The 25225-nt window shown below is 39.7% G+C and overlaps 1 protein-coding gene across 5 annotated transcripts in view; it reads left to right on the top strand.

The window, feature by feature from the left end:
- Positions 1–25225, top strand: part of macrod2 (mono-ADP ribosylhydrolase 2) — a 432655-nt gene that overhangs the window by 159806 nt on the left and 247624 nt on the right. For all 5 annotated transcript variants that reach the window (XM_030442624.1, XM_030442623.1, XM_030442621.1 and 2 more), the window contains exon 5: positions 18047–18163. In XM_030442624.1, coding sequence (XP_030298484.1) covers positions 18047–18163 — 117 coding nt within the window. The remainder of the gene's footprint in view (positions 1–18046; positions 18164–25225) is intronic.

Genomic DNA, 25225 nt, shown 5'->3' with positions numbered 1-25225 from the left:
CTCCCTCACTGGCGGAGACGGAAACATATTCCAGCATTTTTGTGTTTCTTTTCATAATGTACATGTCCATGTTACAGCCTGTCATGAGCCATGAGCCTTACAATAGCCTGTTAAGCCTGTTGACACACGCTCAACGGATTGACTAGTTTGGTCTAGCTACCGGAACACACGGATGTCAACAAACCGATATGTAGCTCCTTGCACAAACACACTGTTTTAACTACTTTTTTATTCATTTTGGGTCATACACGCTACAGTGCTGTGTGCTAAGGTGTCTGCTGATGTTGCATAACTTTTGGTGTGAGATGTGGAGCATGTTAAGACACTTAAAACACAGTGTAAAGTTCTGACCCCATGCTGTTAGCTGTAAATGCTAAATCTCTGTTCACAGAGCTCTGTAATGGTTGGACCAAATGTGTTCGCGTCTTCGGTACTGGCAAGTCAAGGGTAGCTTGAGCAACGAAGCTGCATGTTTAAATCGACCGAAGTTCTCCTTTAAGGGGATCCTGCTCTAAAATATAAACAAAATTCTGAAAACTCTGCTCTTGTTTTAACCCCCTACAACAGTAAAATATGACCAACTGCAAAACATAAATTCTATGAGTTCTGTCCCTACTCATTTTATGTCCATACAGTATACATCTATAACATATATGAAGCAGATTTTGACATCAGATGTAATGCCAAATAGACAACCCACTCACTTCATGTACAAGTCTGGCTTTTCTTATTATGTGACCCAGTGCATTTTGGTGTAATAACCATAGAATGGCTGTCTCTCATTATGAAGACATAGTCACTTGTAGCGATTCTTTGTGGGTGTTACTTCTTGTGCCAAGATTTATTGTGCTTGTCATGTTTTTTCATATATCAGGCAGTGATAAGTAACCTAATGTACAAATGTACAGATTCAAGACGATAGAAAACAAAACAAATGGATGTGTTGATGAAACCAGCAGAAATGGTAAAACTGTGGGGCAGGCGCCTGTTTGTGCATAATTGAATTTTGTGTGCTTTGTTGTATGGCCAGCTTAAAGGACAGTTTGTGCTTGAGTACCCCACTGGGTTAATGGCTCAATGAAAACCCTTTTTTTCTATGTTAAGAGGTATTTACTTGTACATTCCCTACTCTTCTTCTTCTTCTTGTTGCACAGAATAAATATGTGGAAATGTCACTGTATAAATGTTGAAAATTGCTCCCAGTACCAAGAACTGCCCCGATTTTGAGCCATAGCTGTGCAAAATTGAGTTTATTTTGTGTCTAATTTTGCGGACTAAAGCCGGCTTAAGTGTTGTGCTCTGGTATGCACATTGGCTTGAATGGGTTGTGATTACCAGAAGGCAAGTGCTAATATAACAGCAGAGAAGCTTAATATTTGCATTCTGGTGCTACGGGAAAGTGTTATTGTTGGGCTCGCTTTCACACTGTCTAATTAACTTTACAGCTGACATTTCTACGGCCATGGTGAACTGAGTGAGACTGAGACAGCTCGTGGTGTGTAGAAAAGTGTGAGCAGTCCCACCTTTCATGTCCTTGCAGGGGATCAAGGTTTATTTAAATATGTGCCCACCTGGGAACTATTTATTAGCAAATGTTTGCTCAGGGTTTTGTTCATGTTGTACTTCATATTGCCTGTCAGCACTGTTAGTTTAAGGTTTGCCAACAGTTCATTGTTTGTGACTCACAAGGCTCAGTTTTTGTGCAAATGCATCTCACTGTGCCTGCTTATTTTGATATGAGAATTGGATTTTGGTCATTTTTGTGATCAGAGGTGTTTTTGTGGCACGGGCGTACCTGCTATGCTGTTGAAGGACAGGTTGGATAATGTAAGAATAGAATATCAGTTGGTCTTAATTCCTGGCACCAATTATGACCAATCAAATCACATCCTGCCATTCCCCTCAAAAGCTGAGAAATTTCCATGCTGCCTAATTTCGATTAACACTCCCCTCAGCTGCACTCACCACCAATTTTCAGTCGCAGTAAGCATTAAAAAAAATATTAAATGGCTGCAGATGAGAAATGATGATCACTTGTTGCCAAATATGATATTATGCAACAGTTTTTTCTTTGCGTCATCTGGGCCATTGTAAGAATATTCAACCAAAGATATTCAATTACCAGTATTTTCTTTGAATACCACAATATCTTGTGGGAGAACTCACTGAAACTAGCATCCTGGGAGATGGAGAAAAGAGCCAAACCTCTGGTCTCTTTCTGTGAGCTATACTGGCACTTCTAGCCTGATTGGTGTTTACCAAGGTTGTGCCAGGTCTCTGTGCTGGCCAGCTTTGTGTTTATCTTTTTCTTTATTGACTAAATCCCCAGTTGTAATGTTAAATGCCAAGATTGTACACTAGGAAGACTTGTTGCCTTTGCATTAAAAAGAGCACCACAGTTTGCCACAGAGTATTGAACATTATGATTTAGCTGCAGGTTAACTCTGCTAAGTGAGTTTACATACTATAGCAGGACACCTTGCCACCATTGATTTCAAATTTGATGCTTTGAGTTGCAAATAGAGATAACTTGAAGTTTGACATTTTTTTTCAGTGCTGCTGGAATGTATGCTGCATTGAACACTGGATTTATTTTGGCAATAAAATATGTGTTATATCTGTGAAAGGAGACGTTATTGTGTAATGCAAGGTGTAAATCCTGTGAGATCTGAACATGATTCAGTCTGCTACATAACTTTCAGAGGTTGTCTGGTTTACATTGCACTAGGATCCCTGCCAGGTGTAAATTCAGTCTTGCAGAATGTGTTTGTCTTTGTGCAGGAAATAAAATGTCTCATTATGAATTTTGGCCATCCACTCAGCTACTGTGTGCACTGCTCTCTCCCACTAGCTCTTGTTATTGTGCGTATTTCCGCTAACGGAAACATTTAAGTAATAAATAAGTCTTTTTTACTTTGGTTTCAAAGTAAGTACATACTGGACTCACTTCCCTATTGATCCTCATCACCTGTAGATAAGCATGACCAAGCCCAATTTGAGCATTTGATCACATTGCCATAAGTTAATTTCATGGGTTTCATGGGTTGATCATTTGGATATATATCAATGTCAGTCTTGTATTCTGGCTTTTGGTTGGATTGCATCACCATGACCAAACATTTTTTTACCAAAAACCTCTTCAATCTGGCAGTTTTCAGACCAAACATGGCTTATAGTATTATTATTATTATTATTATTATTATTATTATTATTATTATTATTATTATTATTATTATAGAAGAAAGCTCTTCTCTGTTTTTTTTCCATCCCTTGTATGTCTGCGTGTCTTATTTCTGAGGTACAGTCAGCCTTGATATGCAAAATAATCAGATTTTATTTAATATCTTAATCTCTCCTTTAATGGAATCAGCAGTTGTGTCATAAATGGATTTAATATATCCTGCCTTAGTATAAGACGTGAAAATGGATCATAACCTGCTTAAGAGGGTGTAAGGAAATCATCAGATTAGCTCCAAAACAAAGAATATAGCGAGCTATTCTTTTTCACATCCATCACCAACTGCTCCACCGCTTGGATGACATAAATGCTGACCCACAAGATTTAAAGTCAGAATTGATAACTAATATTCTCCGAGGTGACAGCGTACTGTATTGTAAGTCCACATATCATCTCTGGAAGGTCAATAGCTTCCATCATAGCCTCAATAACAGATATCTAGCTCTGCCAGTTTGTGATACAGAAAGTGGTGTATGATGGGTTTTTTTTTTCAGTAGAGTTAAATGCAGCAATAACTCTCCTGTAATCCCAAGACCATTACATTTTGACACAGAAATGTTATGCATTTTATTATTTTAACTTTTTCTCTAGATTGATATTAAGTACTCAAGCTGAGTGGAAAGTCAGAAATTATGTTGAATCATCATACCTTTTTTTAGCAAAATGTTTGGCCAGGAGAATATCTTTAGTCTCTAAATGGCCATTTTCACTGCCGTTTCTGTTCTTGCAGGTGTACATCATAAAAACATTTTGGGATGCATTTGTGGGCAGGGGGTTAAAACTAATGGGCAGTAAGCCAAGCTGTGAACAAGCCGCTATCTGAATGCTGTCACTGTAGAGGCCATTATAGTGTTCCATTTGAATTATAAAGCCTCCCCAGAGCAAGGTGGGTGCTGCATGGGTGCATGACAGCCCACAGGATAGCAGAGATAGGTTCCTTCAGTGAAACGCTTGAACGGGAGGGTGACCAGGCATTTCCCTCGTTATTAGACGTGTCACTGTCACTCACACAGGCGTGAGTGACAGAAGACCCTATTACCCTCTGAGATTCACCTCCATCCCTCGGAGATTGGGCAGCTTTTACAGTGAGGTGGGGGAAGACAAAGGAAACGCTTCAGCGGTCACATTAAAATACCCCCACCAATGAATGTTTGTTCCTATATCGCATGCAGCATGCCCCTCAAATATGATTTTGTATATTAATTCATAACACATTGATAGTTTTGATTAAGAAGATCTTTGCCACAGTTCTGAGAAAAGTCCCCTTTTGAAATAGCCGGTAAGTATGTTAAAGCCGGTCTTCCCCAGAGAAAAATTATCCACTTAATTAAAAGGACCAGCAGGAAAGGCCTGGAATCATGACGGTATAATTATAAAAGACCCATTTCTGTTAATCCTTGGCTCTGCAGCAAGGAGCCTCGCATGGTGGAGCCAGGCCATGGCCACTAGTTAAGCATCAAGACCACACGGGGCTTTTACAAGTGTAGGCGGTGGGAGGATGACGGGCCTATAACCAAAGATGTGGGGAGCTGAGAGCGAGGCCCAGAGGTCTACTAGAGGCTTTTTACTGCTATGGAGCCTGGTGAGAAAAGCACAGCAAGACCATTTATGAAGGACAAGGAGTCGAGAGGCAAATCATAGGCATGTTTATAAGTGAAGTCTATGAACAGTGTGCCAAGCATTGATGCATTGTTTGACCCAAAAGGGAGCGGAGCACGAGTGCCGCAGTTGGGCTCGTTGATCTTTAAAGCAAAAGCACGTATTCTTGTGCATTACTCGGTATATGAGTACAGTTGATTTGAATCATCAGTGAAGTGTAAGAATTCATCGGATTTGGTTAACAGGCATTATACTGAAGATATTTACCAAATAAGTAATCATGGCACGACATTACTGCTGAGCTTTGTGTTCTTACGGAGGTGAGCTTTGTGTTGTGCCGGTTTGTCTCAGTGCTGAGGTCTTTGATTTGTGTCTCACAGCTGGGCCTGGGGAAGACGTTTCAGTGGGCAGCTGCAGACGCTTAATCTCCCCTGCGCTGACACAGGCTCAATTAGTAGATAGGACACTTTGGGATTCTGCAAGAAAGTTGTCAGGGCCCGTCAGATAAATCACTGGAGAGGATTCCACGCTGGCTATCGCAAGTCCTGGCCCCTGTGGCCTGTTTCTCTTTGTTTGCTTACTTTGAATTACAGAGGGGTAATGATTTTATAACAACGAGGCCCACTGGGGCTTTTTTTGACAAGTGTTTTGATTACCCTGAATTATGGGTTACAGTGAAGGAAAGCTCTATAATTATGTATTTGTTTTGGATGCAAAAAGCAATCAGAACAATTGTTGAGAAACACTTGAGAACTTAATATGTTTTGAGTTCAAACTTTAATACAATAATTAAGACTTTCATACCTCTAAAGTCAACATTTAACTCTGTGGAGAACGCAAAATCCACTCATTTCAAAGACACCTTGACTTGAGGAACATTAAAAGACAAATAATGATTTGTACCCAGCATTAGCTCTCACTGATTTTATTCCATTTCATTGCTTTTAAGTATCTGTTTACATTTTCACAGTATTGGAAAAACGGATAATCATCAGGAGAACTCTGGTAATCTCCCTCTGAAAGAAAAAGAGAAACACTTACCTATGTTTGTATTGATTTTGAGGCTTAACCTTAATACTCATGGCTTCTTCCAGACATCACAGTGGTGTTTATGATGAAACGCTTACATTAATTTAAGTTTTGTACATCTTGAAATCGGGCTATGCACATGAAATGTTTTCAGGTTGTAGCTCCATAGAAGAACTATGAAGTATGAAAAGACAAACAGAGAATACGTTAGTCCAGTGCTTGGAGTATATCTTGCATATTCTAATGTTAGATTGCAACATTATATAATTTATATATTGTTTTATTTATTGCTGCACAGTGGGGCTGGAGGAGCTGCTTTCTCTTGATATATGTATTACATAATAATGCATATGTGTCTGTCTTATCTTAAAAATGTAGAGCATTGATATTGCTGAGTTATTGGTAACACTTTATAATAACTATTATTAATTAATGATAAATTATAGTCAATTCAACTAATAGTTATTTCGCTGTAACCAAACAATTAAATGACTTATAAATAATGTATTAAGCATTTGTAATGGTTTATGAACACCAGTTGCAATTTTATAATGAACAGTTACTTAATATTGGTGGTTGGTTTTATGGTTTATAAAACATTGCGTTGTTTATGAAGTTTCATTAATCATAAATTAACTACTTATTAATGATAGTGGAAAAAAAAGTTTAACTTTGCAGAAACCAAATTACACTCCTCCTCCAATAAAGATATTTCTAGTATTAGCTCTAAACACAGACATGTACTTTGCTGTGTACTTTTACTGTATCACAATAAACTCTTGAGCTGCAAGTATTTAATCATAAGGGAATTCAATAAAGGCAACCTATTGACCCATTGTCCTGAAGTACAAGGTAAAATACAGAAAAAAGTAGATGTAACTGTAATGAAACAAATGAGGAACAGAACTTTAATTTTACACTGCTTTGAATGACTTCCACCGTAGAAAAAATTATCAGCAACACACCATACACCATACAAACCACAAGCATTTTGCACATGCACAGTTCAGCAAGAGCGTAATGAATATTACCACAAGCTCTAAGAGACTTTGGCAAATGTTGATGCTTGATCTTGTAAATCTAAATATGCATGAATATGAAATGTAAAACACACAGCATTGGATCGGATTTACGCCGGTTTTGGGGTAAAGGAGGGTAGAAGGAGTGAGGAGAACGAGTGGAGTAAAAGCTTGGATGTTAATGCTGTAGGCTAGTATACTTAGTTTAAGCACCAACAAGTCAAAAGCAAATAGCATCATTATAAAACTGCTATTTGGTTTTACTGTTGCCTTTATGATTATCTCATCTGGTTCACAGCAATAGAAATTTCAATTTCCTGATTCCCAAAAATCCTGATATGAACATGATGATCCCAGTCCTGCTATATATTATAGTATATTATATTCACTTTATCGTCACTTGTGTATGAATTGTAAAATTCCACAGCTTCTTTTTTCAGAGGTAAAACAAGGTAATGATTAAGAAACACAAAACTATGATGACCTTTTAATTCTATAGATCTGTGGTTTTGACATGCCTCGTGTGCTAGATTGCAAATGTTAATGTATTGAACAAGGTTGTAGGCTTTGCTGAAGAAGTGCCTTGCACCAGCAAACCCAAAGAACCATGCATAATAGCAACAGCTGTTCATGCATTTTAATCCAAGGCAGTGGCCTTTCATTGAATGGCTCCATCTTTCTTCATTTCCGCAATTACATACTTGCCAGAGAGTTTGGCCTGGAGATCGGCGAAGCTGAAGCAGCAGCCATGCTTGCTTTCTCTCTCTCCTCCCCAGCCTCCCCAGCTCGCTAGTCAGATTGCTCAATAATTACATGCATTTGTCTAGTCCCGTCCGCTGTTGTGTATGCATTGAACAAAGCGCTTCTGTTCCAACTTTCACCTCTAGCCAGTTTGTTCTTCAAAAAGCCATCCTTTACCATCATGCAGCAAGCTCTCCTGGGTGACTCAAGGATGAACTTTGTCCAGGGAAGTAATTTATGATGAAATAGTCCAGGATCCGCTCTGGGGGTTGTGTTTTCCAGCCATGTTTTCTCAACATTACCGTGTCCCTTATTAGCCCGGCTTCTCGAAGGGGGCAATTTCTTCAGGAGGCGACATTTAATTATGTCTGGATGAAAATGTGTGTGTGTGTCTTGTATTGATTCCAAACAGTCCCTCATCTGAGGAGAGCCGGCTGTATTTTGTTAAGATGAACAAAGAGACGATGTGTTTGTTTGATTCAGCTTCCTATCATTAATATAGTCCTAATAACACACTAAAAACAAGAATGACTGCATGAGGCAATATAGTGAAGTGGAAGGTCTCCATTAATGTTAAGTAAAAACATGATGTTTCAAATCAGTAATTCACACCTGGATCTGACTCTTGATCTAGTCTAAGGGGAGCCCTTACTGGTCAGCAGCGGGACTGTACTTTGATTTTAGGACAAAGCATATTTCGTGTTATCCTCCCTGGCAGCTGATTAGCTCCTCACCCGCTGCGATAGGTGGCAAGCTTATTGATAGGAAAAATGCTTCCAGGTGTTGGTGGGTTACATGTTGACTACCTTTGTACCAGAGATGCACGGCTGTGGTAAACCCCTGCCATGCCTAGCTCTTTGAAGTCAGAATCCCTTACAGGGAGGAATTAACTACATGTCATGTTGTTCTTGTTAATATTGCCTCAAGTTGTTCACAAATGCTTTGATTCCACCCAGCAACCCAAAGAACCAATGTGTTTAATTTCATAAACAATTTAACTCATAGCAATTATTACATGAAAGACATGGAAGTTAAATGGTAATTTTTATTTACATTCAGGTGTCAAGCTGTTTTTTACAGAAGCTTCAATCACCAAGTTTACTCTGCAAGCCCATATAAGATACACAGAGACATGTGTGTGTGTATTAAACCAACTCACGCACGCACGCACACACACACACACACACACACACACACACACACACACACACACACACACACAGCACTTGGGTTTTGCTGGATGTGAAAGATCTGAGAGTCTCTCCTACCATACTGTATTGACACTCTCCTTCACTCCCCTCTCTTTACAGTGGAGGTAATAGTAAAACTGGGGTGCCAAAGGTAATCTAGCCTAGGAGAAGAGGCGATAATAGCCACATTGACAGAGTGCTTGTTTATAATAAGAGACTGGATGAGGAGTCAAAGGTGAAAAATGAGTGTGATATTGAAGGAGGGAGAGGAAGCTGTAAGAAGAGGTTTGTGTGCATCTGTGATTATTAGGGCACCTCACACACAGAAATGAAAGAAAGTTTTGAGACCTAGCAAGAGTAGAAGAACACACAAATGGTCATTGTTATGGGGCAGGATGACATCCTGTAAGGATCTGTAGTCACGGTTCCTGATATTGCGACAATGTTGACCATATTAAACGTGACAGGAATGATGTCATGAAAGACGCTGCTCACAGTGGTACCTTGATAATACACTTGCTGGACACCTGTATGATGACAGCTATTGAGCCAGTCATGTCATTATAGCAAGCATAAAGCCCAGTTCAAAAGAACAGTTCTTGGCATTTTGAGCAATACAAACTGAGTGCTGCCTGTTCTTATATTTGAATGAAGGCAGACATCTCTACAGCCGATACCTCCTAAACTGGATAACTCACACAAAAACGATCTAGATGTAGAAGATGTAGAAGAAAATGTAAATGTGTATCTTAGCTTTTCGGGTGAACTGTCACTTTAAAGCTGAGAACATTGTGCATGCATGTCAATTGTTATCTGTACAGTTTCCCAGTGTTGTGAGGGAATCCAAATCATTATAGCCAAGGCATGCAAACTACAAAAGAGACCTGGAAACCACACTGGGCAGCTTGTCACACCTAATTTGGATAATCCTTTGTTGATACTCCATGTCCTATCAACTCAGTACACTTTTTTTTTTTTTTACAAAGATGTATGTGGAGTTTAAAGTGAAACTCGTGTCTGTAGATAGTCAGTGTCTGGGCTCTGTTTAGGGAGATTTGGGATTCAAAATGGGATCAACGATTCAAAAAATTTATTAGTTACACAGAGAGAAACAACATTTTGAAGCATGTATTTGACAGCCACAGTGCAGGCGAATTTAGTTGCCAAAACAGAGTTGCTTTTAAGAAGAATGGGCAGCACCACTGTCATGTGAAGAATGCAGACATCGTAATTCAGTTTCTCCACATAGTGACTCCACTACCTTAGACAGGGAACGCTGCAACAACAAGACAGAGGAGTTAAAATAACATCTTTAAATGTGAGGGTCGGTGCCGCCACTGTTGTCCCAGAGAGTTCAGCACGGCTGGGGTTCGGCACCGAGTTGTCCGCAGCTGTCAGACTCCAGGTTTCCAACGACAGTGTCAGATGAGCCGTGGTAACCTAACCTGGCATTCCTTTATGGCCCTGGGAACAACAGCATAAAGACTGTGCTTCACAAACCCAGCTGTAGTTTTTTTTTTGGTAGTGTTTTTCAAGTAGTATGAATACAGGCATGAATGTATAATATACGTATTTTGAGCTCTCACATAAAAAATATTCTTAAGAATTGTTAAAATAATTAATTTTCCTCATTAAATGTGTCTACAGTGAGCTGAACACTAGCAGGATAGTCTCAGCATGATCAACAGAGCAACATATGGCATAAAATGCAGCACAGAGAGGTTAACTGGCTACCATGGTAACATTAGCACAACTATCTTTTAAATAGTTGGAAAGTAACACAAGTGTCTATGTGTTATGGTACACTGAAATAAACTCTGACTATGACGCGATCTGAGAATCACAGTGTCACTTTGAATGTAGCAACAAGTTCAGTTTCCAACCAACTTCAGTAAACCTGGCTATGTTGATATATCTACTATATTAAATAAGAGACGATAATAGGAACAGTAGAAATAACAGGTTATGACATTGAATCAAAGCTTCAGTTGTTTCGTATCTAGTTTATCTGAAATGGGTTAAGATCTGTTCAGTGAACTTAAAGTTGTTCCAGGGTCTGTTTACTTTTTGCTTCATTGCAAGTGGTGAAATGCAGCCTCATTAAACTTACCTTCGAGAGTAGATTTTTAGGTCATTAAGTTTTTCTCTTAATCATTAATTTAAAGCGCACATATTCTTTTTTCAGCAGGGACCTGCTTGCCACTCATAAAAATAAACAGCTTGGAAGTATGCAGTACAATCCTGTGGGCTACTCTACTGCTTCAAGTTTAAGCGCATTGCTCAAGGGCACCTTTTATTCACCACTTCATATTTCCTTGTACTTGTGTGTTTGTGTTAGGGTTAAAATGATAGCAATGCCATCGTCAATCCCTGATGGCTGACCATCACCGACTACTAAGCCCTGTACTATCGTAACACTGTGATTTAAAGGCATCCCGCCAGAGAGCACAAAAAAAGCTCCTCAGTGTTCTTGTAAAACAGTTGATGTGATATGTGGGAGAGAAAATTAAAAGAAGTGTGTTATCGCTGAATAGTTTGACAACATGTTTTGACACTTGCCAGGTAGGGATGTGAGCATGTGGATCGTCTGTGTGAGATCAGTGGGTTAGAGTGACAGTGGGAAACATCAACAGAGCTGGCTACAGTAGTGTGACAATAGGCAAATTGTGCATTACAGCTGTCCGAGGGGAGACACAACTTCAAATTCACAAACAAGAAGTAGTCGCAGTGTTTCATTGTGGACATCGACCAACCCTACCGTGTATGCAAACTTTCTGCTGTGTTTCCAGATTTACAAATTAGCCTCAAAATTGTATTACCATTGCCAAGTAATATATGTTTTCACTTGTGTCCGTGGTTGTTTGTTTGTTGGTTGTTTGGTTTGTTGGCAGGATTACACAAAAACTACTGAACTTATTTCTACAAAACGTAGATGGAGGATATGTCTTAGTCCAGAATACACCCCTATAAAGTTTTAAGTTGCCTAGGATCTATGGGTGTGTACAGTTGGGTTCAGATCCTAGATCTGGTGAGCGTTGATTAGGGTTCAACAGTTATGGGAATTGTCAATTAAGAGTGATGCTTAGCTACTGAGTTTGATATTGGATTAGGCTGATTGTATTAAAGGGCATTGTTGTGCCTTGGAGAAAGTATGAGCTCTACTGATTGCCATTCTAGTTGATATTGTGGCCCACAGTATCCTATAATAGTCAAGGCTAGAGCAGTAACCTGTTGGGTTTGACACAATTTCAGAGAAAACGCTTCCAATCTTTGCCGACATATTTTTCAACTTGGGCTGAACTAAAGCAATAATAACAACAGGGTTTCCACTGTGTTGTAGTAGAAACCTGTGATTGTTGTGTCATTTATTCTGGTCCCTGCTTACATAGCAGTGTCAGGGGAATAGTGAGTCATGTAAGCCTGGGGTAGTTTATGTCACTCTGGAGAGGAACATCTGTGAATGTCTGCCTGGCATTCTATTAGTCCAAATCCCATGTTTACCCGGGTATTATAGGCAAAATGGAGATTATTATCCGATTCCTGGGAACTTGGTTACAGTAGAGAGCGATGTCTGGCTCCTGTTGCATCCAAAATTGCTGTGATTAGGACACATAATCCAGCATCACGAGGGAGTAACCACAATGGCTTGAACATATTCCACCTGACATTTAGTTCAGCCAGATCTCTGATTGGCACTTGATTAGCAACTAATCCATGTCATTATCTCCTTCAGTGAAATTAGTTGGGTAGAAAATGGTGTCGTAAATCACAGAGGTCTGAATTGTGGAGGGGGCTTTGATCAGTGTACAGCTCTGACAAGTGCAGCGAGGAGAGAGGAAATATGTTGTTGCCATGGATACTAAAAAAAAAAAAAAGTTGTGAGAGGGGGGAATATATGGCTTAATAGTTTCAGGAATATGTTTGGTTTTGTGTGGAAACTGCAACTCCCAGCGTGAGAGAGTATTGATAAAAGTTTTAGTTCCTCTCACCTGCCCACAAGAAGTGTTGGCCTTTGAGATCTCGGTGGATCAGCAGGTAATGCCCTCATAGGCAAGAGGTTTAGGCCTCCCCCAGTATGAATGAGTGTCTATTCCCCTCTGTTAGATTATGGACTGATATTCAGACTTCCTCACATCCTTCCAGGTGGAATCCAGCTCACCCCTCCTCACTCCCTCCCTCCTGCCCACCCGGTGCTGCCTCCTCTGGCTCCAGTCCTGAACCTAACCCTCAGAGGAGCGGAAAATAATTAGGAGAGAAAATTGCAGCTGACACTATTTCTGAAAAGCAGGGTATTGTAATGAGAGCAGAGCAGGTATTCATTGTGTCTGAGGGAGCGATTGAAAGCCCTTGGTTTTTCGGGCTGCCTGGGAGAAGCCCGGGGAGAGTAAGCAGAGCTTTGCTGAGTCCCTTAATGCATGTGGGAACGGAGCCTTGAGAGGACGAGGCAGAGGTGTCTTCAACAATGGCAGGAGCCAAGGTTACAGCTGAGTAACTAATTCAAACTGCTCCAGACTGACACTCACACTCACACGCACACGCACTCATCTCCTTTGTCTCTCTCAATATGGCTCCCCCTCTGTCTCCTGCTCTCTCCTTGTTCCCATTATGGGTTCAGAGGGATGCCGTCCAGCCGCTGCTCAAAGTTATCTTCATTAGCTGAGCGGACTTGCTAGAGTGGCTGCTCGGGGAAGCTTTCTCTGAGCAAGGCACTCAGAGAAGATGAATAAATGTTTTGTCCCACATAGGCCCAGCCTAAAGCAGTGGCAGGCTGCAAGGAGAGATAGATGAGGTATTAACTGTTATATTTTTCAACAGAGGGCTGAGGAAGCCCAGCAGAGGGGTGGACAGAAGCAGATGCCGCTGCCTGAATATTAAGCCTGTTAAATGAAATGTCCTCCATAAAGAAGTCTTAACAGGAGTTGAAATATAGGCACAGGGAACCTCCGATTGTGGATCACAGAGCCGGGCACATGTTATTCTTAGGACTTCAGTTTGGAGATGAGAGAGAGAGGTCGCTTTGATCACCTTCCAGTGCTGCGATGCAGGCGCATCATCAGGATAGGCACTCTGTTTTCTTTTAAGCATTTGAATATGATTATTGCGTCTAATTGGAGTGTAATAGGCAGACATAATGGCATTCACAAGATCCATTGAAGCCACTCAAACACATGGGGCTATGGATGCTAACAAAACTTTATTACACACCTGATATATACTTTGAATAAGTAACTGCTGTCAAATGCTCAAAATGCAGAGTTGTTTATGATAGTCAGAGTATCAGGAGAGAGAGATGACATGTCCTCCTTTCTGAAGTGAATGTAAATGCCATTCTTAGTTAATGAGAATCTGAGCCTGTCTTTGTACTGTTGCAGGCATCTATAATGTAGGAATCTGCAGGGAATAATGCTCAAATCCCACTTAAATGAGAAAATAAATTAATGGTCAAATTGCATGTGGGTCATATCTCCGCTTACGGAAACTCAGATCTTCTCGTAGCAGCCTAAATATTGGACATGGAAAAATGTATTCACAATCAATTTCTTTTTTTATCCACTCTGATTGAATTTGAAATTACAAAGAACATTTTGAAACCTTTCCCAACCTCTCTCTATATATCTCTTGCTCATACACACAGCTATTACACACACATTCTACCCACGATGCATCTGCGGCACTCCGCCCATTCCGTGAAGCGGCCCGAGTAAAGCAGGTAAATTAAATCTGTAGCGGCAGCATCCAAGATTCTGGCAATCAGCCACATCATTTCAGCATCTTCTTCTCCTGTTACCGGCACTGCGAACAAATCTCCAGCCTTGTAGGGAGTCGCTGACTCTAGATGAACAGTGACACACTCGGTAGCATCAAGAAAAAAGATTTTCACAGTCACTGTAGCTTACGCAACCATGAACAGGAGGAGCAGTGAAATGGAAGCTGAAACTATTATCTGCAATCTTATTCTTTGGCTACTGAGATAAAACACAGAACCTGTGTGCTGTTGCTCGCTGGGTTTCAGAAGGTGCGGATAGGTAAGAGATCAGCCATGCCTGGTTCTGAGGATGAGGAAGTTTCTAGGCGACGGACTCTTAGGAGGGAAAAAACTGCAAACTGGAGGACGGCATAATTAAATTCAACCTGGCTGGCTTTATATGATCATGAATAGATAGACATAGTGTACTTTACACCTGTTTGAAAGAGCTCTGAGAGTATTTTCCTGCTCTTGAGCTATCTCTCCGCCATGATTTCAGGTTGTAATGAGGTATTGCTTTATACCGGCAAGGAACAAGTAATACAAAGAGAAATATTCTTTGTATTGATTAGTCTTCCAAGTCTTTACATTTCTGCTTGACCAGTGCAGTGAAGCACATTTACTATAACTGAAAGAGAGACTGAATCCAGATGGTGTGTTTAACAACTGATTGATTCTGCTTGATCAGCCAATGAAATGACTGTGGATATCCGAGCATTCAGAATTGAGAGTTTTCATCTGTGGTGCAGAAGTCATGTGATGTATATGACTACCCTTCAGGGTTCATTATTGTTTTTTTTTTTCTGAGCTTGTTTTCTTCAAATCTAATGATTAAAATATCAGATAATAAATACCAGCTGTGTCCAAATAACATAGTATCATGGGGCCAAAAAAAGGCTGCACTGAAAGCCTTCTTTTTCAGAATGCTCAGCTTTTTTTGTGCAGCAGCTCTGAGCACTTCTGGTTGAAAATCTGAACTTTTCAAAAAGGTGCTGAGGTTGTCACTGTTGCTGTTATTTTAGGCAACCAATCATATATAAGATTTGACGATACTTGTCATTTGTTACCCCAGTAACCAAGAAAATAGAAGAGAGGCCTGCTCTATCCTGAGCTTGAACAGACAGAAACTGTCATAACAGACACAGTAAAGGCCGTTTGTTGGAGCAGAACGTTCAGACACTGAATGTTGTTGAACTCATCATCGGCTTGTTGTTAGCTGTGTAGTCAACCGTCTGTTACCACAGACTCAGTAAATGTCGATCAAAAACCAAGATGCAGTATTTTTTTCTCTCACCCACAAGAGCTTCAACCCGGCGCTCCCAGTGCTTTTCTGCAACAACAATACTTGATGTGGACACCAGCCTTTAGAATGAACCTGCCTTAGAAATGTTTAAAAATTGCTTAAACCCACAGTATTCATCACAGCCCTCATGTGAACTTTCTGTTGGTACCTTTGTTGAATATCACATTGGGAAGGAAAAAAGTACATTCTGACCGATATATCCAGAGGCACGAAAGCCTAAAGTCAGAAGGGTTTTAATGCAGAGATGCATTAAACAAATACATAATGCAAAAGCATTATAACAAATACATATGCAAAGACTATACATATAATAAGACAGCAAGAACAGGAAGTATTAATGAAGTATTAAAGATTTTAATTAAACAGCTATATTAGAACTTCACATGAACTCATAAAACTTTAATAACGCTGAAGCCTGAGGATAACCTGATCAATTCACCTTAATAGGCAAATACTGAACACTGACAGTAGGAATGGAGACTTTAGAAAAATATTGACTGGCCTGTCAGTGTTGCAAATGCAGCATCACTTAACACGTTTAGGTGCTTAAATGTTGTTATTTCAGTGCAGTAACACAACAGTAAAAGGCAATGTTTTGTTGTATGCGAGTGTGACTTTATGTGTATATAAATGAAAAGCATGCTTATAGAGCTTTCAATTCAGTCCGTGCATTTAGAAAACCATGTTTGCAAGATGTTGAGAAGCAATTATGATGCAAATAAGTGTGGCTGATGATCATGGACAATCTTGTTTGCACAGTGGATATTATAAAAATGCCAAGCCGACAGCCAGCACTACATCCTCTCTGTGTTGTGTTAAGTAGCTTTCATTGTCACCAGAGCGATACCTCCTCGTATCCACATCACTGTCAGACTCGTGTTACTTTTTCGAAAAGCCATCAGGATTCGTCTCTGTCAACCGCCTGTCCCTCAGTCCATTAAAGATGATTGATAGAGCTGGAAAATCTTCCGCCCAGCTGTTGTCGTTGACTCATCCCTGAGAGATTGAAAGGAGCTCAGAAAAGGACCATCCCTCATCAAAAGACCTTTTGTCTGTGTTGACGATGTGAAGCAAAGTACATTTTTGAAGATAGCGTATAACTAATCTTCTGCCTTTTTTCACACTTTTTTTCACCCTGGCACTGTACGTGAGTAATTATAACATTACAGATGAAAATAGTGATTACAGTCACATTTTGTCTTTTATCAGGAATATGAATTTGGATTTCGCTCCTTTTTATCTCCTCCTTAGTTCTTTTTTTTTCTCCTTCATCAGTTCGGAATATTTAAACGTTGGTTATCCTGCAGGCTGTCTTAACTCTCCATCACTTTAGCTTTGATGGCTAAAGCTAGCTTTACACAGAGAAACCAAAGAAAAGACGCATCTGTTTGTCCGACTGCTTCTGTTATCCTCTAATGTCTTGTGAGGATTTTTACAGGACAACTTGAGGAGGATTTTATAATGTTTCAGTGTGATTGATAACATGCTCTTGGAGGGATGTCAGGCTTTCAGAGACGGATAATGTGGATTTCTATCTCTCTGCCTTCTTGTGTAAGACATGCCATCAATCAAGTGTATCGCGGCCTTAACCCGGTAAAATTAAAACCTTAGGGGGGCGGGGGAGGCCTGGGGTCTCTGTAGAACCAGGACACACACATCAACAGGGAGCGCGACAGAATCAGAACACAGATCCACATCATAACAGGCTCACCACAGAGAACAGGACAGATATAAGATTCCACCACAGGGCAGAACATACAGTTAATGATCTCACTGTATATGGCTGTTGACGGTGGAGAGGGATTACGGGAAGAACAGTCTCATTTTCACCGTGTGTGGAGGCGTTATTAGATCCCGGCCCAGCTAATTTAATTCCTAAGCTCGTCAATATTTACCAGCAACAGGCGCAGTGCACTATGGCAGAACCAGTCTCCCTACAGAGATGAGATGCAGAGCTCAGGAGACAATTTTAGAGCGTAAAGATTCAGTAACCAGAATCAACCTCAGGAATATAATTTTCAGCTTGTTCTCGGTCCCGTTCCTGTAAACGCTTGTTTGTTTTGACACTAGAAAGCACACACACCGCTAATTAGCTCTGCTGGTTTGAGACATGTCACACACCTGCTTTTCTCATGTTTCTCCTCAGGTAGGCCTTAACTTCTCTCTGTATGTGTGTTTCAGTCGATGGCTGCATACACAAAGCGGCGGGGTCCTGTCTGTATGATGAGTGCCACTCACTAAATGGCTGTGAAACCGGCAAAGCCAAGATCACCTGCGGCTATGATCTCCCTGCAAGATGTGAGTATCAGTAATTAATGTTTTTTTTGTTTGTTCTGTAATGTGTGCATCGGTGCCTTGCAGGAGTATTTGCTAATCAAAATCGCTGCCATTGAGGGCTACAGCCCCCTGACAGTTAGTGTACATTAAGATTTAGTGGTAAACATTAGAGGAGTGAAACATTGTACAATCCAGCATTAATCTATATTGTTTTTTTTATAAAATAGCCTCATTTAGTCAAACCTAAGGCTCCTGAACCAGCTGGTGAACTGCACAGTCTTTTTTACTGTTGCAGAAAATCACCAGCACTGAACAAAATACATTGCTTTTGCATAGCTGCTGGATTTTACAGTGGCTTTTATGACACGTGTGTGCATCATATTTGGAAATGAGGTATGGCAAACTCTAAATCTACACTATGCACACACTCATACCTGCATTTAATGACTGGGGTTGTTACCATCCAATCCAAAAACAGAGTGGGATGCTTTTAATGTCCAAAAAAAAACATTTTAATCATAATTTATTAGTTTTAAAAACTCATTTGTAACAAGTGGGGAGCTGTTATTTGGAGGATAATTAATATGATTGGTGCTTGTTGTATTGCTGGATGGGAGTGTCATCTGCACACAAACAAAGACATTAAGGGAGCTATTAGTTGCTTAATTTGATTGATTTTTCATCCCTGATTTATTTTGTTAACGGATCGCATAACTCTCACTGTCTCGCCATAAGTGATCAGAGGAGGGACTGTGCTGTTTTCATTGTTTTTATCTTCATCACTGGTGTAATTTTTTGTAAACAAGTCTCCCAACGTCTGTGGTGTGTGCTGGTGTATGTGTGCCACCTAATTTCTTTAAAAACTTAGTACATGTGTCACTTTCCTCACAAAAACTTGAAATGGAAAACACGATAGGATGGAAGAAATGTCACTTGGTGTAATTCGGTCGAGACAAACGTCCCAGCAGTCCTAACCTAACCCTGAAGGATTTCCATGAGACAGCCAAGAGAAGACATTGAGGCCCAGATGAAATTAGGTTGTGTTAATACGCTATGTCGTAAAGATGTCAAACAAATGGAGCAGATAAACTGCGAGTCAGTCTTGTGGGCAGCCAGTTCAAGTGTGTGCACGGCCAAAACAGGGTGCGCCGTGACAATTTAATAACCTGCATTGTCACCTGGGAGCAATCACACTGCCACTGGGTACTGTTATTGTAATTATCTCTGGGCAAAACACCCTCTCTGTGCTGATAACTCATAATAGATTGTGTAGTTCTTTACAGGGAACAGTCAGTTCTTTTTTGTACGTGATGTTATTTCATATTAGTGCTATCTTTACTTCCAGCCGGTATCATCTTCTTATCTTCCAACTCTGATCACTGTCACCGTCAGCGTTGTCTCTCTCGTCCGCTCTTGGAAACTGACAGCCGCTTGACTTTTCTTTGTGAGCGCTCAGCTCTGACAAGAGATCTCACTCGTTTCCAAAGTCTATCCACTCTTTGGATTTTGTTCTTTTCCCATTAATTTCCTTCTCTGAGTTATTTGTTCCACCTACACACGCATTATGAAGCTGCAGTGACTGTGAACAACAATCTATTCGGTTTATGAAATCTCAAATAATAGTCTGTCCACCCCCTCACCACTGAACAAAGTAAACAAACAAGGCAACGCACATGTTTTCACATTTGTGAATTTCCCTAAATTTGGGATCTAACATGTAGGCATAGTAAGAAAGGGTAAAAGCCTTTAGTGGTATTGCAGTGTTTATTAGATTAATTGAAAGGTAATTCTATGTTAATGGCATTGTGGCTAAAGCTAAATGCTCACAATAATTAAAATTGACATAGAATTAATTTGAATATTTGTATTATCAAATAATTAACTTCAGCAAACTGCCTCATATGATTATTCAGAGTAGATAGATCGTCAGGATAATTGTGGCTATTAAAACTACGCATCAATAGCGTTACATTCATAAAGGGCAATTAAAAAAGCTGAATACTAGCTTTTCTGCTCATAAACGGAAAGTGAACATGTTTTTGAGAGAATCTGTCTAAATGAGAGCTACTCAGAGAGCTGCTTGTGGCGTTAGTCTCCACGTCTCATTGTCTCCTCTGTCAAAAGAGTTAGACAACTGAAATATTATTGGCCATAGTGGGTGTTTGGAAAATGAAGCGTTTGGCAATGTTGTTAGCGCTCTCACAGATTGATTTCTGGAGGCTGTCGGACGTCAAATGCAAAGACTTTGAAATTGTTAAACAACTCTATCAGTCACTGAAGTGTCAGGATTCAACTGGTGAGAAGAAAAAACACATGGGGACCAACTTGGTTCTGTCCAAGAAATGTCACACACATTTTTTCAGATTATTAGTATTATTGGTATAACCTTTTAAATTCCTAAAATACATATGAATATTTTTGACATCATAGAATATATGTATATTCTAAGTGTTCCCACAACATTCAGTGCATGTCTTTCTGCAGGTCTCTGTGTATTGTACACATGTGGACTCATATTGTCAATGCATGCAGCATCACCTCTGCTGACGCATATCTGCAGATGGTGGCTCGTCGACTCTTCCAAGAGTGAGAAGAACACAGACAGATGGACCATTTACCATTTACATCTTGGCAAAGACCACTATTTCCATCTTGGGCATTCTCTTCCGTTTTTTTTTTTTTATTGTTTTTTTTTTGTCTGAACATTCGGCTGGTTTGCACAATTTTCTATAAACACGTACAACTCTCAGAGGATTGCGCTCTTCTTTTGGGACCCCCTCTCTGAAATCCATTCTACTGCATATAATTGGAAATAAGTAAATCTAAACCGAGAATAATGCTGGGCAAACTGTAAATCACTTGGCTTTTAATTAAATTTTTAGGGATTTAGACTTGGCTTCATGTTGAACCCCCAGCAGTCGTCTCATGTCTTTGCCAGCAATGCATGGAAACAAGCCATCCATCATACCATGAATTTAGCCATTTCTCTTGATCTCACAGCATTTTCGGAGTCTTAAGTGTTATTTGGAGATATCACCCGCGGTATATTATTGTATTTCATTCAACAAAGGATTGCGCCGGTCAATTTTGTTATTTTTGTAAGAAATGGAAAATTGTAATTCAAACATAATTCTCAAAACAACTGGTAAAGCGATAAAATGCTTCCTTGTGTCCTGGAAAACTACTTACATCCCACTGGGGGAAGAGCAGTTGATCTGAAATCAGAGTTGTCCTTGTTTGGCGATTTGATGTGCTGAGGCAATGGAAAATGACCTGACTAACCCACCCCATCTCAGCTGCCTTTTTTTTTTCTTCAAGACAAGAAAATTGCTCTCCATTACATCTCACTAAGCAGTTTAGTCTGTGAATCCCAGTGGCAAATGAGCCTCTCCTTGAAGAGGGCCAAGCACATGTGGGACTGATTATTATGGGGCTGGCCCAGGATTATTAATCAATGACAGTAATTACCCACCTACCATAGCGGAAAGACTCCAAAAAAACTGTCTGTTACATCAATATGACAAGGAAATTGTCTATTCACCCTCATGTTAGACAAGTTACTCATCTATTCCTAGACTAATGATCAAATGAAAATACGATGTGAAGCGTAACAAGCTAAGTAACATATTTATGACTATACTTAAGTTGCAACAATTACCATGATTGTTTCATCATTGGCATTCGAGTTGCAGTGCGCAATATGCCTAAAACGTGAACAAATTATTGCTTTTAAGTTAACCACCAAAGAAGAAAGCTTAAGACTGCTGTATGTTAGACCACAAAGGAAGTAATAGATAAGTTTGATACTCTGTAGCCAGACTTCTATGTGTTTATTTTCTCTCAGACCATCAACAACCTACTCTCCTTACCACCAGCAGTTATGTGCCTTCTTTATGCATTGTTAGTGTTCATTATACTGTGTGTGTCCTTGTCTCTGGTACAAGGTCCGAGGTTCATTTATTTATCATTTACAACACAGGGTTGATTAACAAATGCTGAATGTAGTCCCTTTATGCTCCTCCAAAAATGATTTAAATGGATGAATAAATAATAAGTCATAAAAAACAAAACCATTTTTTTTGGTGCAATGCAGATGAAGAATCTCTCATCCTGATATTGCATAATGTCTCACAGACACCATTAAGTCACCTGTAAACATTTGCTTTGGGGCAGTTTTTGTTGTCGAGTGCATTCGCAGTATTTTGTCTGATAAGAGGATCTGCAGTGGTTCCAAAAACTGTCTCAACTCTCATCGGATGAGATGCAATGAATGAGTTGAGAGCTTTCCAGCACGGTTTCCTTTGCTGGCTCAGGTACTCCTATCTGCGAGCACAAAAAAAAAAAAAATCATTTTGTCTGGTGTTTTTATTTGTGCTATTTTCATTTTGTGTTTTCTGGCCAGGCATTTGAGAACATTAAACAAACAGGGAAAGTGGGCACCAAAATGCGGATAGTGTGGTATCAGTGCCTCCAACATTTTCTGAAGAGAAAAGGAAGTAAAATCAAAAGAACCCTTTGGAAGTTTTTTTTCTTTTTTCTTCAACACAGTCATCCCGAATATCAACATCGATTGGGTGGATAATATATTTGAAACTTTGTTATTTATTGGATGGTACCAAACACAGCTCTGATCTTGCACACTTTATTTGTCTTTATTTTATCCTTTAATCAAAAAGTGCCATTAAATACATCATAATCTATGAAGATTTACTGCAGCTGCTGCAAACAACCGTGGTTCAATCAGTTAGGCAGATGATTAATTGAAATAAATTTACAAGAAAGAACAAAAAATAACTCTATCTCTTCTCCTACAAGTGACTGTATAATGATAATCTGCAGCTGTATTATTGTTCTTGTTTACTGTATGTAGCACAACACCCTATTTACAGTGTGAGACAAGGTGTTATTATGATTTAAATGTGTGACAAATCTGACGGTGATCTGCAGCAACTCAGCTTGACAGAGTCGTCTGAATTTTTATCATTATTATGCTGGTCCACAGGTTCACACTAATAACGTTTAGCAGAGACCTCGCGGGTTAATCTGCACTTGCACATTTCAGCCCTAGCTGTCACAGCAGACCTAGAAAGTATTTAGAGTTCAAACCAAAGGTCTGCTTGAGAAAGTTAATGTCCCAAAGGAACTTTTAGATAGACGTTGGGTGTTTTTCACTCTCCAGCTTCATCCAAAACCTTTTTACCCAGTTTTGTTTTTCTCCCTTGGGCTACTTGAGATTGACAGTTCAAAACGTTTGTACTGTTTATTGTTTTGCTTTTCTCCCCCTACACATTATTCACTGAGCTCTAAGTGTATGCTTTAAATAATGAATCATATTTTGATACAAGAAGGAAGGGACAACATTTTGTGTTGTCACGTTGCTGTCATAACAGTGGCCTGTTTCTATTTTAATCTTTGTGAATTAAATGGGAGAAAATGATTATTTCTCAACCTTACACTTATTAAGAAAAATCTGCATTAGTTTTACAAATATGGAAGACTTTGTACAGCATGCACTATATTAATACTGTATTCATTTTAATTTCTAAAATGACTCTAATCTCATTGAGCTGATAAACAATTCGATCTGCTACTTTTCTCACTGGTCTCTCAGAGAAATCTTGCTCATTGGGATTCATACAGGGCTGCTTTTCGCTCTGACTTATCAGTTCTAAGGTTATAGATTTCACCCTTTTGAGTATTGCCTCCAACCAGTTCACTCTGATAGTGTAGAGACATAACCTTATCCACGCAGCATCGAGACGCTGGCAGACCTTTGATTACACTCTAATCCAAAACGGCACTTCTCCAATGTGCACTTAAGCTTTAGAAGAACAACTCACAGCTCTGACATTAATTTATTATTGCTTTTTCTTTAATATAGTTACTGCTGCCACAAACAATGAATCTATACACAGTCTATAACTATGATTATGATAAAGGGTGTATTGCCTTTAATGACATTCTGTCTCTGCTTAATCTTGTGCACAAGACACTGAGAATCATTTTAGTTGGCAGCAACGCATAGCAGCAACGTATTAACTTATACCTTCTATGTGCCTATTCTTACAGACTTTTGTCTGCATTTTCTTGAGATATTTTACATAAGCTGCTGAAACTGTCTTGCGAGAGTTACCAATTGAAAAAAGTTCATAATCAATCAAGGTCATGCAAATACACGAAATGGCATTACATGATGACCAGGTCATGATCACATCATGACTCTTTCTACTACAACTCTAAATTCAAGAGTTTACCAAGGCAATGCATTTGAAATGAAGGTTTAGAAGGCTTTGCATACAAACAGATCAAGTGCACAGCAATTCATTAATAGCTACTAGTTCAAGTAGAGTTTTTAAAATGAGTTCAAAAGTGATTAGAATTTCAAGTAGTGCAATCAGAAATTGACAATAAGATTATGGAATCTAGATCAGTACGAGGATCAGTGAAGTCGGTTCCTCTGTCAGTATTGGCAGCAGATACAGATACTGGATTGCATCGTCCCGACTCTAATGAAAGCTACAAACCGAACAGCCAGAGACCCAGACCCAGCGTTTGATTCAGCTTCAGTGGAACATCCGGCATCGTAGTTAGACAAAACACCCGAGACGCACCCCAGTTCAGTTCAGCTGCCTCTTTATCTACTGCTCCCTTTCAGTACAAAATGGGAGTCTCTGGTGTTTGCTGTAACTGCACCTGTGCTAATAATACTAATCATGAACCAGTGATAAATTCTGCTTCCTGATAGCGTGAGGAATCTTTCCCATGCCCTATTTAATCTGGGAGACCAGGCCGTCTGTTCCGTCTCTCTCCACTCAGCAAACACAGATAAATCACAGCAAAGTACCCACTATTAGTAAATGACATAGAGCCCATTCTGATTAAATTACCCCCTTGAACATTATCATTCTGCCAAGCTTGTGTATCGAAGCAGTCTCTGCCCTATTACAATGGGCAGCCCATAATCTGTTAATTTGGGTACAACTTGTTTACAAGGAAGGATTTAATCTGGTTGAGGAGCTGCTTTGATCCACATCTTTTACTGTTTTGCCTCAAGCCTGTGACGGCTTATTCTCATCGGTCTCA

This window comes from Sparus aurata, chromosome 15 (assembly GCF_900880675.1).
Source record: "Sparus aurata chromosome 15, fSpaAur1.1, whole genome shotgun sequence".
In the NCBI taxonomy this organism is placed as follows: Eukaryota; Metazoa; Chordata; class Actinopteri; order Spariformes; family Sparidae; genus Sparus; species Sparus aurata.
This window is presented reverse-complemented; position numbering and strand designations above follow the sequence as displayed.